The sequence below is a fragment of the Scatophagus argus genome, chromosome 15 (assembly GCF_020382885.2).
Source record: "Scatophagus argus isolate fScaArg1 chromosome 15, fScaArg1.pri, whole genome shotgun sequence".
NCBI lineage: Eukaryota > Metazoa > Chordata > Actinopteri > Scatophagidae > Scatophagus > Scatophagus argus.
Window position 1 is genome coordinate 15716724 of NC_058507.1, and position 14992 is coordinate 15731715.

A 14992-nucleotide genomic window follows, 5' to 3' on the forward strand; every position below is an offset into this window, starting at 1 on the left:
TAGTGCCAGGACTCCTCCTGGCCTATACTTGATTATTCAGACCAGGCCTACCTCATTACCACAGTTGTCTAGTATATGTCTGGCAAACGATAATGGTTCATTACATGGAGAATCTAGGATTTTGTGGGTTTGTGACTGTATACATGTACCACCTGCAACCTGAGTTCACGTGACCATGAACGCACCTCAGCCTGGCCTTGATCCAGACCAGAGATAATTCCCAAACTCATCCAAGCTGAGATGAGACCCTATCCTAAATGGTGACTGAAAACTCTTTAGGGGAAAATGTGAATTGCCCTGCAGGCAGGAACACCAGCATATGTTTACTGACATGGTATTTTCAGTCATGCATTGAATTTTCTTGAAAGTGTAAGTGCTGGGAATATGTCACACTCCTCATGTCAACAGTAATACACATGTTGTGGGGCAGTGTGTATCAGTCTGTCTTTGTACATAAAGACTCAAATTATGCTCTCTGCACTTATTCAGGGATTGTGAAATGATCAGAATGTGAGGCAAAGCTGTTTCTCAACTCCTCCAAAAAGCCTGAAATCATTCCACTAATGATTGCAGGTAAGAGGTGGCTTATGCAGGGTAAGGAAGTGAAGCAATTTGCCTTGATGTAAAACAGATTTGCAGAATGAGAAACAAGTGGAAAGTCATCTGTGCAACAATGAAGTTAAACATTGTCTTTTGATTTAAAGAGACAGCAAGTTGGGTAGCGGGTTTAAAAAAAAAAAGACAGGCCTGACCAACCAGACCAACTTATTCAACTTATGATGTATCTATGAAGTTATAGATTTATGACACATCTTTATATTCGGTCTTCATTCAAACATTGAGTGATTCCCTTTGTTCCACAGAGATCATTGACAAGAGTGAACTGAAGGCATTCTTCGAGAGCAACTGTTCTCAGATTTATTTTATCTTCTATGAAAATTTCATTACACTGGAAAGCAACTTAAAACAAAAAGGTGAGTACAGATGTTTTTATTTTTCATGAACTGCACTAGTTGACCACCACCTTCGATTGTGCTTCAATAATTAACCCTGTACCTGCTCTCAGGGGTAAGTGGTAAGGGTTTATTTCCCTCAGCCCCACAGAGAAGCAATTTCTGAATATATTCAATATGAGTCAGTCTGTTGAGCCTGACTGCAACAATATTGGGCGTAGGGGGATTAAGTCCCATCGGGAGTATGCCCTAATGGTAAACCAAGTTCCCTTGAATAAGTGGTCACGAAATGGCCTGTATTATTGTTACATTATTGATGAGTCTAATGCATTACAACTCAGACTTGTGTGTTTAAAATAATTAAAGTATATCCTTATGTTTCAGGGAACAAATCTCAAAGGGAGGAGCTGGACTCTATCCTCTTTATTTTTGAAGTAAGTCATTGTCTTTTTCTATGTTGCTGTCCCTTTTTCCACTGCTAGCTGCTGCAGCCTCAACCTGTTTACTGCTGAACTCGGGGGTGGGACCAGTTTCCATGGTGCCACAATGCAGCTCTGAGTACTTCCTGAATTTGCTTCAGATAGCCTAGAAGTCAACTGGACACTGTGCTTAACATAAGCCTTTACTCATTCATGTTCCAGCCTTTGACAGGTTGTGCGAGCGCTTTCAGTTCATTTCTTGTTTTTAAACCAGGGTGTCCATGCAAATCAGAGGAGGTATGTCTGTCCATCCCTGTGTGCATAACTCACTGTTGCGTCTGTGATGACTCCCTCTTTTACTGAACGTTCTTTACGTTGCACGTACTGGTTAAAGTCCCTTACCTTGTTTTCCCACCTTACTGCAAAAGCAGCTCCGGTTTCCAATACAAACAGTCGGCTCTCCAGTTACATTTGCTCAGGGCTGGTCTGGAAGGATGGCAGCAGATCAAATAAAAATATGGGGCAGTCTGTTTGTCCCTCTTTGAGCCGTGTGTCTTGTCCTAGTTGTTCTGTTCACCTGAGAGCACTGTGTGGGAGTGTTCCTTGCATTATGTCTAACACAGAGTGGGTTGTTTTTTTTCAGAACCTGAGTGTGTCTTTGGATTCAGGCCTATTGACCACTTCATTTGCTTATCACTGTAGCATCAAACTGCGCTTGTCTGTCCTTAGCTGTTCCTGCTAGTGAGGCCTGTCTTGTACAACTTGGGCTTTATTTTCATGTTATCACATTAAATTGTGTTTGGCTTTGTTTGGGTGATGTGCTATGTACTTAGTAGTACCTTTTAGTGTGGAGTGTGGAATTTAGTTATTTAGTTATTCAGGTTTTTTAATTTATGGCTCTCCTAGCTTGCTGTATGTTAGGTATTTTATTACCTGATCAAAAATTTTTATTAAGACTGAGACTTCCAATTTGTTTAAGATAAAAGGAAGCTAACTCACAAGGTTTCCCTCAAGTTTCCAGTCTCATCTCTTCCCTGCCTGCCAGTGCACATCCAGACATCTAACCTGTAAATAAAGCCTGGATTCATGCCTGCTACATATTTATGGAGTCATCTTTTCAAAAAGAACTAACATTAAAAGCAGCTTAACCCTCATTTGTCCCCTTTTAGCCCCATGCCTGTGACGACGTGTGCGTTTACCCATGCACTGAGAAGATAAGCTTACTTTGAGTGGTGTGTACTGGACAGATACAAGGTCGCTTTGATCCCGAGCTCTGCTACGCTCTGTGGACTTTGTTTTATGCCATATTAGATTAGGCACGTTGAATCATATGTGGTCATGAATATATCACTGTTTACGTTTGTGCTCACAAAAGTGCACTTCTAATATTTATCCTGTTATTCCAGAGGTTATATTGCATGTTACAGGAACTTGACAAATTTGGCATAAGATTAACTAATACAATATTTTGGGGTATGTGGATTGTGCATCCTAGTCATTTTATATTCTGCAGCAAGAACAGTCATGCTTAGCCTATGTCGCTTTTATCATTAACCAGATTTCTTGGGGCAGGAGAGATGCTTTTGTAAATGTGTATCATTTGTCTTAGAAAAAGTCAACCAACCAAAACATAACCCACAGCAGCCTTTGTCCAGAAAGCCTCAGAGCAGCGTGGAAAGGCTATAAAATGATAAAGCCATTTTCTGCTTGCAATACACTTAAATGCTATATGACAGGTTAAGAAGAACAATACAGCTCAACATGGCAGCCCTGCTTATTTTGTGCAAGAATTTCAGCGGAAATTCGCAGTTATCTCCTCATCTCTCCAGGCACATTTGAGATATAGTCCGTTTCACTCTTCACCTGAGTCCCCCCTTGCATTCAAATCTGGCTGGCCTACAGTACATGTCTCCAGCTGGCTGTGTGGGGATTACTTTGCTGTGCTGATGAGTTATGTGACCCCTTTTTTGTGGGTTGCTGTGGGGGAGTATGATCTCTGATGCTGAGCCTGTTTGAGTAATGGATATCTAAAGGGGGGTAATCTTTCCCCCTCTCCCTAAACTGTGCCCCCCCCAGCACCAACAGCAGCCATCGCCATTCCCTTCCCAGATCTCTTTGCGTCTGCTGCCATGAAGGTAGCCACCATGGCAGCATCTGATGCTGCCCCAAAACTGACAGAGATAAGAGATGTAATCTCTGTGAGAATGCAACAACACGGCCTCTACCAGAGCTGGCCAACATATTCACTGTATGTTTTGTGGCTGTCATTCAGTGGTTATGTTATGTCAGGACAGAGAAAGGTCCATGTTCCTTTTTAAAGGAGAACTTCTGTATCATTCATCCAGTGTCAAAATACTAAGTGTTGAGCCCACTCTACTGTGACACACCTAAATCATCAGTGCTTGCTAATTGTTTCTAAAAGTTGCAAAACGAGTTTCAGAGGAGACCTGTGTGGAGTCAAGGTGTCACAAATGATTGCAAGTTAAATACACTCATATGGATGTGTTTGTACAGCTAGTCATTCCCCTGGCAATAGCTAACCCATGAAGGCAAAGAAAAAATCAGACAAATTCAGTTACAAAGCAAGTGGATAAAAAAAAAAAAAACGAAAAGAAAAAAGTCAGGTTTTACCAGCACAGTACTAGTGTGTGTCTTTTTTGACAGTGACAGTTTAGTTGTTTTAGTTATGTTTGTAATGTTTTTTGTAATGGTTTACAATGACCGCTTTAGAGCATCAGTATTAAGGAGGCATGTGAGAGATAACATCATACTCATCGTAATTCAAGAAAGGAAAGCAGAGGCAGAGTTTTTTTTATATTATTATTATTTGTGTCATGAGACCAGATCGCGGTTCTCATGCCTTTTGGAACTCCGGTTTGTTTACACTCCCGCATGACCATAGATGACCTCTTACTGTCGGAGAGCAGTTCGGCCCTGGTGCCGCTGAGGTTGTGAGACAGGTTAAGGGACAGCTCTGGGACCAACAAAACTCAGAGGGAAGTCTGCACATATCCACTTTCTTTCCAGGATGCGACCTCACCATGACCTGTAGTCTGTCATCCGGACCTGACACAGCATTCTGAATTCCTCTTGTCATCCTTTCTGTAAAAGCCCCCCGCGTAGATTTTTGATTTGCTGAGTTGCCTTATATGGGTATTTCTGTTTATTATGTGTACTTAATTTTATTTTTAATAAGAGTGAATTTAATTCAGCTCAGGGTGCAAAAGCTTTTTCAGGATTTAACCAGCAAGGGTCACTTGAGATGAAATCAAGGGGTTGTCTAAGAGGAAAAGTAAGATGTTGCTGTTTCATTCAGCTTTATGTGTCTAGTCAAGCCAAGAACTTAAAAATGACCAGTTAAGGAGGAATGAGAGATATCGTTGTGCTCATGTCATAGATCACAGCGAACAGAACGATTGATTATGACTTGTTCATTTAAATTCCATACCAAAATGCACCATTTAAGTGCAGTGTATGTAAATGGTCAGGAATTAGTAAGCAGGTAATTAATAACGCAGTGTCTCTCTGTGTCATGAACATCCATCAGTAGTCTTGTTCTGTCTGGTGTAATGGCATTATATCCCTCTTGATGCACATCTAAGGTTAAATCACTCAAACTCTCCTCTGCATGTTGGCTAACATGTTGCTGAAAAATGAAGCCAAGGCCATTTAGCTAAGTGATTTCTTTTCCTCACTCTTTCCTCTTGATGCAGCCATAGTTACGACTGACACTTCATCAGCAGGGGGTTGTTAGTTAATGCATAAATGCAAATTTACTAGCCTGCAAAAATAAATGTGATTGTGTGATGCTACGACGTAAGTTGTGTTTATGTTTAGCCTTTGAATTTAATCTGCTTTAAAGTATGTGTGTGTTTGTGGCTTTTTTGACATGTAAAGAAGCTTTCTTCATTTGTCCAAAATTGTGTTCATGTCTGAAAATATGATGAGAAATATATTCAAAATGGTCCCAGAGAAAACCTTCTGCAGCTTGGCTCTCACATAGAGCAAAGAGGAGAACCTGACAGCTGAGCTAACTGACAAGTGGACAATGGAGAAAGACTTTTATTGCACTGTGCTGCTGCCACCCATTGGCTACAGAGGAGAATGAAAACTTCTTAGATACATCTCAAAGTGTTTTCTAGGGAAATTACTCTAAAATCAAACAAAAGAAATGCCTTAGGCTTTTAATCAAATTTTAAAATAATTTTACAATATGTATTGTCATATTAAATTTACCTAGACCTTTACCAACAAATAATGAGGGCAAGCTAAATTTGTTTAGCATGTAAATAAGCAGTCTGGTTTGGTCCATTAACAAAGCAGGTGTAATGTCTTTTCTCACACTGTACATGAGGCCTACAAATGATTTTATTGCAGGGTCTCATTTATTGTTATGTTGTTATGCAAAAATAGTACTTATGAACAGTATATAAATGTATTCTTTATACTATTTACCAAGTTTTAAGATGTATTTTTTTTTCTATGTTTTGTTTTGTGTTTGCCTTGCTAGTCATTTTGTGATTACTGCAATTACATCTAGTGTTAGTCAGTCAGAGTTTTGTGTCTCCATTGTCTTTGTGTCTCTGTGGATAGTTCATTGTCTTGGTATATGGTATATATAGATGGTATAATCATTTCAGAACATTATGCAAATGACTACATTTCTTCTGAGAGTACTGCAGGTCTGTTGCTGCTATCAAAAAGCCCTTGAAGACCACCTCTTGGAGAAGTGTATTCTGTGTCATGTTCAGGCCCTGCAACTGGAAACCTAAGTGCGGATCATGTAAATTCGTTAAGGCTGTAGTTGTACCACAGTAATGCCCCCATCTTTATGCTGGAGTATGGCTGCAGATTAGAGTAACTCCACCAACCCTCACTCCAGCAGACTCTGCATTCGCCTCATATCAGCCAGTAAATTCCTCATTGTTGCAGCATTCCAGCTCCACAGGGAGTCTTTCTGAGCTAGCTTCTCCATCTCATTCCCACTCCCATCCTGGTGCTCTGTAAGGAGAGAGAATGACAGTGTTATTGTGTCTGCTCGCGCACACACACAGGAAAAGGCTTAAGCGCGCTACCCTGCTGTGTTACTGCCTAGCATAATGTGTCTGCTGCCCCAAGGAGACAGAGTGAAGGAGGCCAGCACAGAGCCTGTGCAGAGATGTAATAATCCCATGCTGGATCAATAGCAAGGTGCAGCTGCACGCCTGTACACGCATACCATCACGTCTGTGGATCAGAGAGAAATTGAACAGAGTAGATAGTCGTCCAGCACCGCCTCTAAGTGATGCATGTCTTTCAGTATCTCCGCTGTCACTGATAATGACAAGGATTTAGTCTCAGAGGACAAGAAGGGAAAGTTAAAGATGGAGGATGATAAGGGGAGAAGGATGTTGTTGACAAACTTAGACAGTGAAAACATGAGATGACATGAGATGACTGGGCCACCACAGCTCTTAGCATCATGTATGCCAGCCACAGAGCTTATTATCAGAGCAGTTCTTTTTTGGAAGTAAATTCTAGAACATTTTACAATCAGTATTTGGTCACATAAAATGATAGAAACAAGCAAATTAATCACACATTTGGTTGTGTCAAAATGACATGAAATATTGTTGGTTTTTGAACTTAAAAAATTAAAAATATCTTTTTATTAGCTTTCAGACATATGTATAGACATAGTCATCAAGTCATCAATTTCAGTATCAGATTAAATGATTGTATCTACATATACCTTATTGTTCAGCATGGAGCAATTGAGATTATAAAAGCTGTCACTTTATTGTGATAGTTTCATTTTTTTCCCCATACAATGATCATCTTCAGTCTTCCCATAGTCTGTCATATTTCTGTCTTTTTTGGCTGCAGAAGACTTAATATTATAAGTTCTTTCATGCACATTTCCCATCATAGTCTGTTTCTTGCCTGCAGGGCAGATGAGTTTTTTATCATGCTGGCCAGAGTTGGTTGTCTGGTTGAGTGGGTCAGAGCTGCATACGAAAGGCAGTAAAGGACAGACTTGACCTCCACATTGCAATCATGAAGTCTTATTGGGTCAGTGATTAGGATTTGATGAGAAGTGAGCCATTCAGGCATCGGTTGCTCACAGTGCACTGACTATTAACTAGCCATACGTGCATGCGCCCACACATCTTCCATCCCTCCGGGCCTTTTTTCCGTCTCTCAAGAGGGACCCAGTTAACTTGTCGTTGCATTCAAGAATAATGATAGGCTGCAGAAAGGTTAGGGCGCTCTAATTGAGTTGTAAAGCGGTTGTTGGGGAGGTGATGACATTTCTCAATGTTGTCCGGTGTCACCCGGATCTGCACACATGCTAGGCCAAGTGGAGGGAAAGAGCACACAAAGGGACACAGGACTCCTTAAATGTATACTGTTGATTGTTGTTTTCTCTTTCCTCTTCTGTTTCAGGGTTACCACTAGCAGTTTTATTACTGTTTAGTGTACTGATAATTTTCTTTACAGACTAACTCATTGTGTGATCTTAAAAGTGCCAGCAAATGGTTTCAAAAGGAAATATTCATCGCAGGTTCGCAGAACTCAAGCTGACATCGTCAGACGTCTAGCAGAGATATTCAATGAACAGTCACACAAGACTAAGAAAATGAAATTATTAAAAAAATTATTTCAGATTGATTTTCTTTAGATTTTTCCATCGAATTGTTTAATTTTCTTTTTGACTGAATAATCAACAATGTCTTTCATCTCCAGAAGGAAATTTACTTTTCAGAGTAAAACATTTAGTTTGGTGAAGGGGGAAAAAAAGCCTTACTGGGTATGCTAATACAACTATTATGTCATTCTTACAGATGAATTGTGCCAAACTCTATTAACTTCTCACTGAACCTAACCATATTTACTACTATAATACTATTTTTTTTTTTATCAGAAAATTCTTCAACATCTGCCCGAGAAAATCTACAACCGATGGCAGTTTCACAGTATAGGTATGTATGACTAGCTTTTTTCACCGTATGAAATACTTGGCACCACTTTGAATGTTATGATTTGTCTCTATGTTACACCTGGACAGGCAGTTATATACTGTGTATGTCTTTTCTTCTTATGCTTCTGTAACCTCTAAGATACACCTTAGGACTAAAAATGTCACCACAACCATGCCTAAGCCTTCCATAATGAAGAGAAAATAATTAGTCTTAGAAAGGAATGTAAATGGGAAATGCAAATGAGCACTTCATTTGAAATGCAAATAAGTAATTGAATTATGCTGGCACCATTCCAGTCCCACACGCACAAAAAAGGGAAAGTCCTTGCAAGGAGCGATAACCCTAATTATAACTGTTGTTTGTCAGTTAGGGCTGTGCAGCGAAAAAAAAAGTCTGTTATTTCATATCACTCATGAATCACAGGAACTCGTACCTAAAAAATGGGTTACGTCTGTTGCAATGACGCTCTTTTGGTCTGAAAAGTCTGACCCAGACTAGAAAACTGTCAAATAACCTTTCCATGTGGTCATTTTAGACCTGTCACAGTAGTTACATTATTGGCTTATCATAGGCTCCATATCAGATTGACTCACAGATACATGTGTATGAGTTTTGTTAGTTTTGTTCACCTGCATATATGTCTTTGTTTACACAGAAATCTCACCAACATTTTAGCCAACATGATGCCAGAATAACTTTCAGGGTTGTCCCTGCTATTCTATTAACACTTGTGTGCAGCACGAGAAGAATTAAAGGTTTATTGTTCTTTGAGAGGGTGTACTTGCATTATTATGAATGAAGTATCTTTTTGCCAGTGGTATAAAATTATCTTAAAATGACAATAATATTATTTTAATAATTTACTTAATAATTGCTTTAATAATTTAAAGAAAATGTGCTCTATCTGTGTGTAGTATGAAGGCTAATCTGAGGTTGGATGCCTGAGACAAACTCACATTTTGCTCAGTCATTGAACAAACATTCCTCACAGGTTAAAGCCAACCTCTTGGGCTTTTCTTGAATATTCTTTTGCTGCTCATTTAATGTGTCACTGGTCCAGATGCTGGCAGCTACATCTATAGCTAAAACGAATTTCTTAGTCTCATTCCAAGTTACTCTCGGGAGGCACAGTAGGTCTGAAATGGCATTAACGAGTTTTAGTCATGTTGTCCTTCCAGCTGAGGGTTGTAAGTTCACAGGCATTTGTTTCAGACTACTAAAAGCTGAACAAAATCTGCACTCCTTTCACCATCCTCTGTCTGCTTACATTTAAGTCCTCCAGCCTGAGCCCAAAAATACTAAAAGGATTTGCACCTTTATGTGTCCAACATAGAAATATTATTGCTTTAACCTGAATTGAGCATAGTAACAAAAGTTCCGGAGAAGGACACTAACAGAAAAACTCAACTGGGTTTTCATGGCTACTCACTGAAATATGTCTGGATCGAGTCACTCAATGAAGGGCCTTCTTGATCAAACAAAACGACTCAAAATCCCTATAAAAAGAAGTAGCCAAAATTTCTTCACAGCTCCTAAATGACTCAAAAGAACAGTGCTGTCTGCAGGCTGTCAAGAGTTTGTCCTGACACACACACACACACACAAAGAGACCTCTTCCGCCCAAGGTATTTAGCAATCAGAGCAATGTCTCATTTGATTACAGTGGAACCAGATTGCCTTCATGAATGCATGTCGCTGCCAACTGATGTTAATTTTCATCAGGAAAATGTGAAGCCTCGCCACTCTCCCTACTAGTTTGTCACAACCACCCATCAAGGTCAATTTGCCTCAGTAGAGATTACAAGCAGGCCCACCCCTGTCATCTTTGTGCCTGTGTTTGTTGTGCCTCTGCTTATGGTGTAGGAAACCTCTGTTTGGAGTGCAAAAGTCTTTGACAGCTGCGCTTGTATTTTTCTTTCTTCTAGGTTCTATTCTGAAAAAGCTTCTACACACTGGAAATTCATTCAAGGTAAATTCTGTCTTCATTGACGCAAGGTGTAAAAAAAAATCTCTGTCATCAAGCCACTCGATGCTCTATAATGTTATTGTGAAGGTTAATGTGCAAAATCTGGCAGCACAAATGGTCACATTGAACTTGAAATATTAAGAATTCCACATATTTCTCTGTTAAATGGGTTGTTAAAGTTTGCCTGTTCTGTGTCCATCCATTAATTTGTCCGATCCTCCTTCTTTGTAGATCCGCTGTGAGGGGATCCGTCTCTTCCTGCTGTGGCTGCAGGCCCTGAGGGACAACTGTGCTGAGGAGCAGTTCCTTATCTTTGCCTGTCTGGTTCCAGGATTCCCTGCTGTGCCCTCCTCCAGAGGGCCCTGTACTCTTGACACCATCATTTACAACCCTTTCTCCAACCCTCCTGATGGTAAATATGAACGCTTCTTCATGCATGAAATTAAAGACATTCTGAGACATTCACAGACTGATGAGGGTAGTCATCTGTAATCTAAAACATGCTAAACTGATAACTGTTAGGAGTTAACAGTGTATTTGTTGATTTGAGCAGCCAAGGTGGTGCCTGAGGAGATTACCCCACTGGTTCCAGCTGTGGTAGGAGAAAAGGTTGCAGATGACCAGACATGTTACATCCTCGAAACGCTGCTCAAGTACATGGTCATCCAGGTAATAACCAGTTATGTTTGGAAAACACAATTACGCACATTATCACAACTAACGCTCAAGCTTGAACTGCTTGTCAGTATGAGATAACTGCAGTACTGCAGGTTATTGTAGTGCACAGTGGCATGTAAGATGCAGGGAAAAGAGTTTGTCATACAGTCATATTTGCCCTGTATGACCCAGATTTCTCCTATGTATCTGTATCAGTTGTTAAATGTGTAAAGTCTTATGTACACCAAACCCCATCTATCAATGTTGTGTTAGAGCAACCTTCAAGTCATTGTGCTGCAAAACAATATGCTGTCACTGTCTGAGTAAGGCTGGAACCATCTCCTCTCGCTGTAGCCTGACCTTGTCTGTCTCTGTGCTCTGTCTGCCAGGCATCCAGTTTAGAATGGAAGAACAAAGAGAACCAGGACACAGGCTTCAGGTTTCTCTTCAGCCTTTTCAAGAAGTACTACCTTCCACATCTATTCCCCTCTTTCACAAAGCTTACAAATCTCTACAAGCCTTTATTAGGTAAGCTGTCAAAAAGTGTATAGATAAATATTTGCTTTTGTGCAGATGTGGGTATTCTGCAAAGGAATACACACTATGCAAGACACAAGAGTCAGACATTGTTAAGATTGTTTCAAATTTGTACCATTTGCTACTTTGTTGTTAGAGCATTATATACAGAAACACATCTTAAACAGTATTTTGCAATATTCACCCAGAATCTGATTAAACACAGCCTGGGCTGTGGGCAAAATAAGTGAGTGAGTCGTCTTTGCTAAAGGGGAAGATGGCAGTTAGTAAGTTAGTAAGCTTTACATTCTTCAGATCGGAGCTTTAGAGCAAAGTTACTTTTTCATTTTAAAAAAAAAATACAGATTGAAACCTCAAGTTTATTTGATAACTCCATAGTGTTATGGTAAACCACTCATCTCCTTGAATTCAAGTGCTGACCAAATGCATCTCAGTAAGTAAAGCAGTCTGTGTAAAACTGCCTCATTAAAATCAGGGTTTTCAAAAAGGTATTAACTATCACAAACAAATTATTATTATTATTATAATATACTGCTTGTACAGTTCTAGAGGTTTATGGCCAAGTGAAGAAAATTTGATTCAGCTGGAAAAACAGCAAGATGTCTGGAGGTGACATTTAATCCCTTTGTCTTTCCCTCCTGCTCTTCTCCTTTTGTCCTTTATTTCTAACTCTCTCTTTCTGTCACCATCATTTTCTCTTCACCCCACTGCATTGCTCAATTAGACCTCCCCCACCACAGACCAAAACCCCTGTATGTGCCAGTGACGCGTAACAATGAGAGCACCTTCTGCACCAGGGACCAGTACCTGGCTCCCCGTGTGGCCTTCATCACCTGGCTCGTCACCTTCTTCCTGGAGAAGAAGTATGTCAGTAGTGCTGCTGCGGTGCAGAGCGCCAAGAACGGTACTGAAGTCATTCCTAAACTCATCCAGGTGAGCATGACAGTACTGTTTTGTTTATTTTTCATACTGTTATGAAGATATTTTTGCAGCAAAACCCCTTATTGTGTGTCTGTATGGAGATGCAAGAAACTGAGAAAATATTCACACACAGCTAATAATACAAGTTATTACTTGTTTTTTTCATACTTTCTCCACTGCAAAAATGTCAAACCAGCAAGTAATAACTTCATAAAAAGAATTATCATATAATTAATCATTTAAAATATTATAATACTCAATACAAGTTGCTCACATTTTCACAGTGGATTGTGATGTAAACATATTGCTGCAAATGTGGAAGGGTCTTGCACTGATGAGTGCTGCTGTTAAGTTGCTAATGTGAATGTATGTTTGAAATACATTCTCACAAAAAAGTTAAATACATTTGTAAATAAATATTTTTTTGCAGTCCTCAAAAATATGATCAGCAAGACTCATGGAAATCCCTCAGTAGAAATGAATAAAGCATAGTCAGATTATTTACCGTACAGTAGATTTCTCGTGTAAACAGAGTGACAGAAATCATTTGGAGAGACAGAAGGGGATTAAATACAAAATGAACATTATTATGTTTACATGGAGGTGAGAATCATTTTATAATAAAGACCAATACTGTAGCTCATTCACCATTAAAAAATAAGTCCTTAAAACGCAACTAATAATATACTGTGTTTAAGACCATCATTATTATAATTATTGTAATCATTGTTGTTGTTATTTCTAATCACAGAGACTGTAGCGGCCAATCATTTAACTGTACCGAGGCAGTTCCTCGGCATACTTGGGGACTTTAATTTCTCTCTGTGTCTCTGTGGTGCCTAGACTGTCACTGCAGGCAGTAGCAGCCAGGAGAAGACATCAGAGGGGGATACGAACGGGCCAGCGGGGGAGCCTGAGAAGAGCCACTCCAACAGCAGCACATTGTCAGATCGCCGACCCAGTGATTCCAGTTTGTGTAGCATTGAGGAGGAGCATCGCTATGTCTATGACATGGTGCATGCCATCCTGCTGTCCACCAGGGACAATGTGAATTTTGTCAACGAGGTCTTCCACCAGGTACAGTAGGGTCACTGAGCCACATTGTAAAGATTAATTGCACTGCACATTCTGTATAGCTTTCTGTTTGGGTCATGATTGGAAACAGGCTGGCTGGTGACACTGTCATATCCTCCTATCCTATGCTATATCATATACTATGTTGCCCTCTGCTGGCCGTTTGTTAATGTTACCTTACAGTCTGTCCTATTACCAGGCTGCCTTTTTAAAATTGTTCATAATACTGTAATAGTTCAAATCAAAAGTCTGTGTTCTCTCTGCTAAGGCCTTCCTGCTGCCCTCCTGTGAGGCATCAGCAACCAGGAAGGTGATCAAAGTCTACAGGAAGTGGATCTTGCAGGAGAAGCCCAACTTCATGACAGAGCCTGAAACAACTTCCCAGACAGATGAAGTGGATGACAGCTCTGAACAAACACTCAGCCCAGAGGCTAACAGCATGCACGCACAGGTGAAACCTCTGATACAGACAGTCAATTAAAATAGATTATTTTAAAAGTGAGCCATGTTATCTGATTGGGATATACATTAGCAGTACACTTATTACGCAGATAGCAAAGGAACACATTCCAGGTGATTTTAATTATAGCTAAAAAGGTTGCTTTGAGGTTGTTTTTTTTTTGAGTTTTAATGAAAAGCGCTATATAACATAAATTTATTATTATTATTATAATTTATTTTTGTTGCAAAAGTATATTTTAATGGTTGAAATTTGTCTTCAGTTTGACATAAATAAAATGATTACATGACATACTCACCTATAAATCATGTCATACGCTGTGGGGGTCTCAAACAATTAGTATGGTGTGTACAGTCCCTGGCCACTTCATTAGGTTGACATTGTAATGCAATCCAGTGCTCTGCGTTTACATTGATATTCATGTTTTGAGTTGTATTTTGCAGTGGTGGTGAATTGGACTGCATTTCACCCCATCTGCATACATGAGAAGGGCAGAATGTTAGTGTCACTTTTCTACATATTGCACTCCATTACAGCACCACCACAACCTACTATCACCTGAATGATAAATTTAAAGCACAATTAACACCTTTCTTAGTTTTAAAAAATCTGAAAAATTGTAAGCTACGGTAATTTAGAATTCTTGACAGAGCTGCTGTATTGGACTGTATTACATCTGTTCTTAATGAAGAATGCATGTTGTATTTAGTATGAGTATAGTACCTTTCTTATTATCTTAACTCATGTTTACTGATGAATCAACTGGCCTGCCTTGTCTTTCACCAGGCGTTACAGAGTCACGGCCACAGACGGACGTCCAGCTGGGGGAGGACGTACTCGTTCAGCAGTGCCATCAGTCGAGGCTTTCTCACGGAGGAGAAAAACACAGACACCAAAGCTGGTGTCCAGCCCACACTACAGGTCTGTTTCTTTGTTGAGTGGTGTGATTTTATCCTGAGATCTCAGTATTTGGTACTGAGACTCAGCAGTACTTATTGTATGTACCTTTTGTTTGGGTGTTTTACTGTCTCACATGTGTGTAG

The 14992-nt window shown here is 39.8% G+C and overlaps 1 protein-coding gene across 5 annotated transcripts in view; it reads left to right on the top strand.

Moving 5' to 3' along the window:
* Positions 1-14992, top strand: part of ralgapa2 (Ral GTPase activating protein catalytic subunit alpha 2) — an 85420-nt gene that overhangs the window by 12387 nt on the left and 58041 nt on the right. For all 5 annotated transcript variants that reach the window (XM_046413864.1, XM_046413860.1, XM_046413862.1 and 2 more), the window contains exons 2-12: positions 864-974; positions 1338-1387; positions 8277-8334; positions 10260-10303; positions 10532-10712; positions 10854-10969; positions 11347-11485; positions 12219-12427; positions 13259-13492; positions 13758-13940; positions 14736-14870. In XM_046413864.1, coding sequence (XP_046269820.1) covers positions 864-974; positions 1338-1387; positions 8277-8334; positions 10260-10303; positions 10532-10712; positions 10854-10969; positions 11347-11485; positions 12219-12427; positions 13259-13492; positions 13758-13940; positions 14736-14870 — 1460 coding nt within the window. The remainder of the gene's footprint in view (positions 1-863; positions 975-1337; positions 1388-8276; positions 8335-10259; positions 10304-10531; positions 10713-10853; positions 10970-11346; positions 11486-12218; positions 12428-13258; positions 13493-13757; positions 13941-14735; positions 14871-14992) is intronic.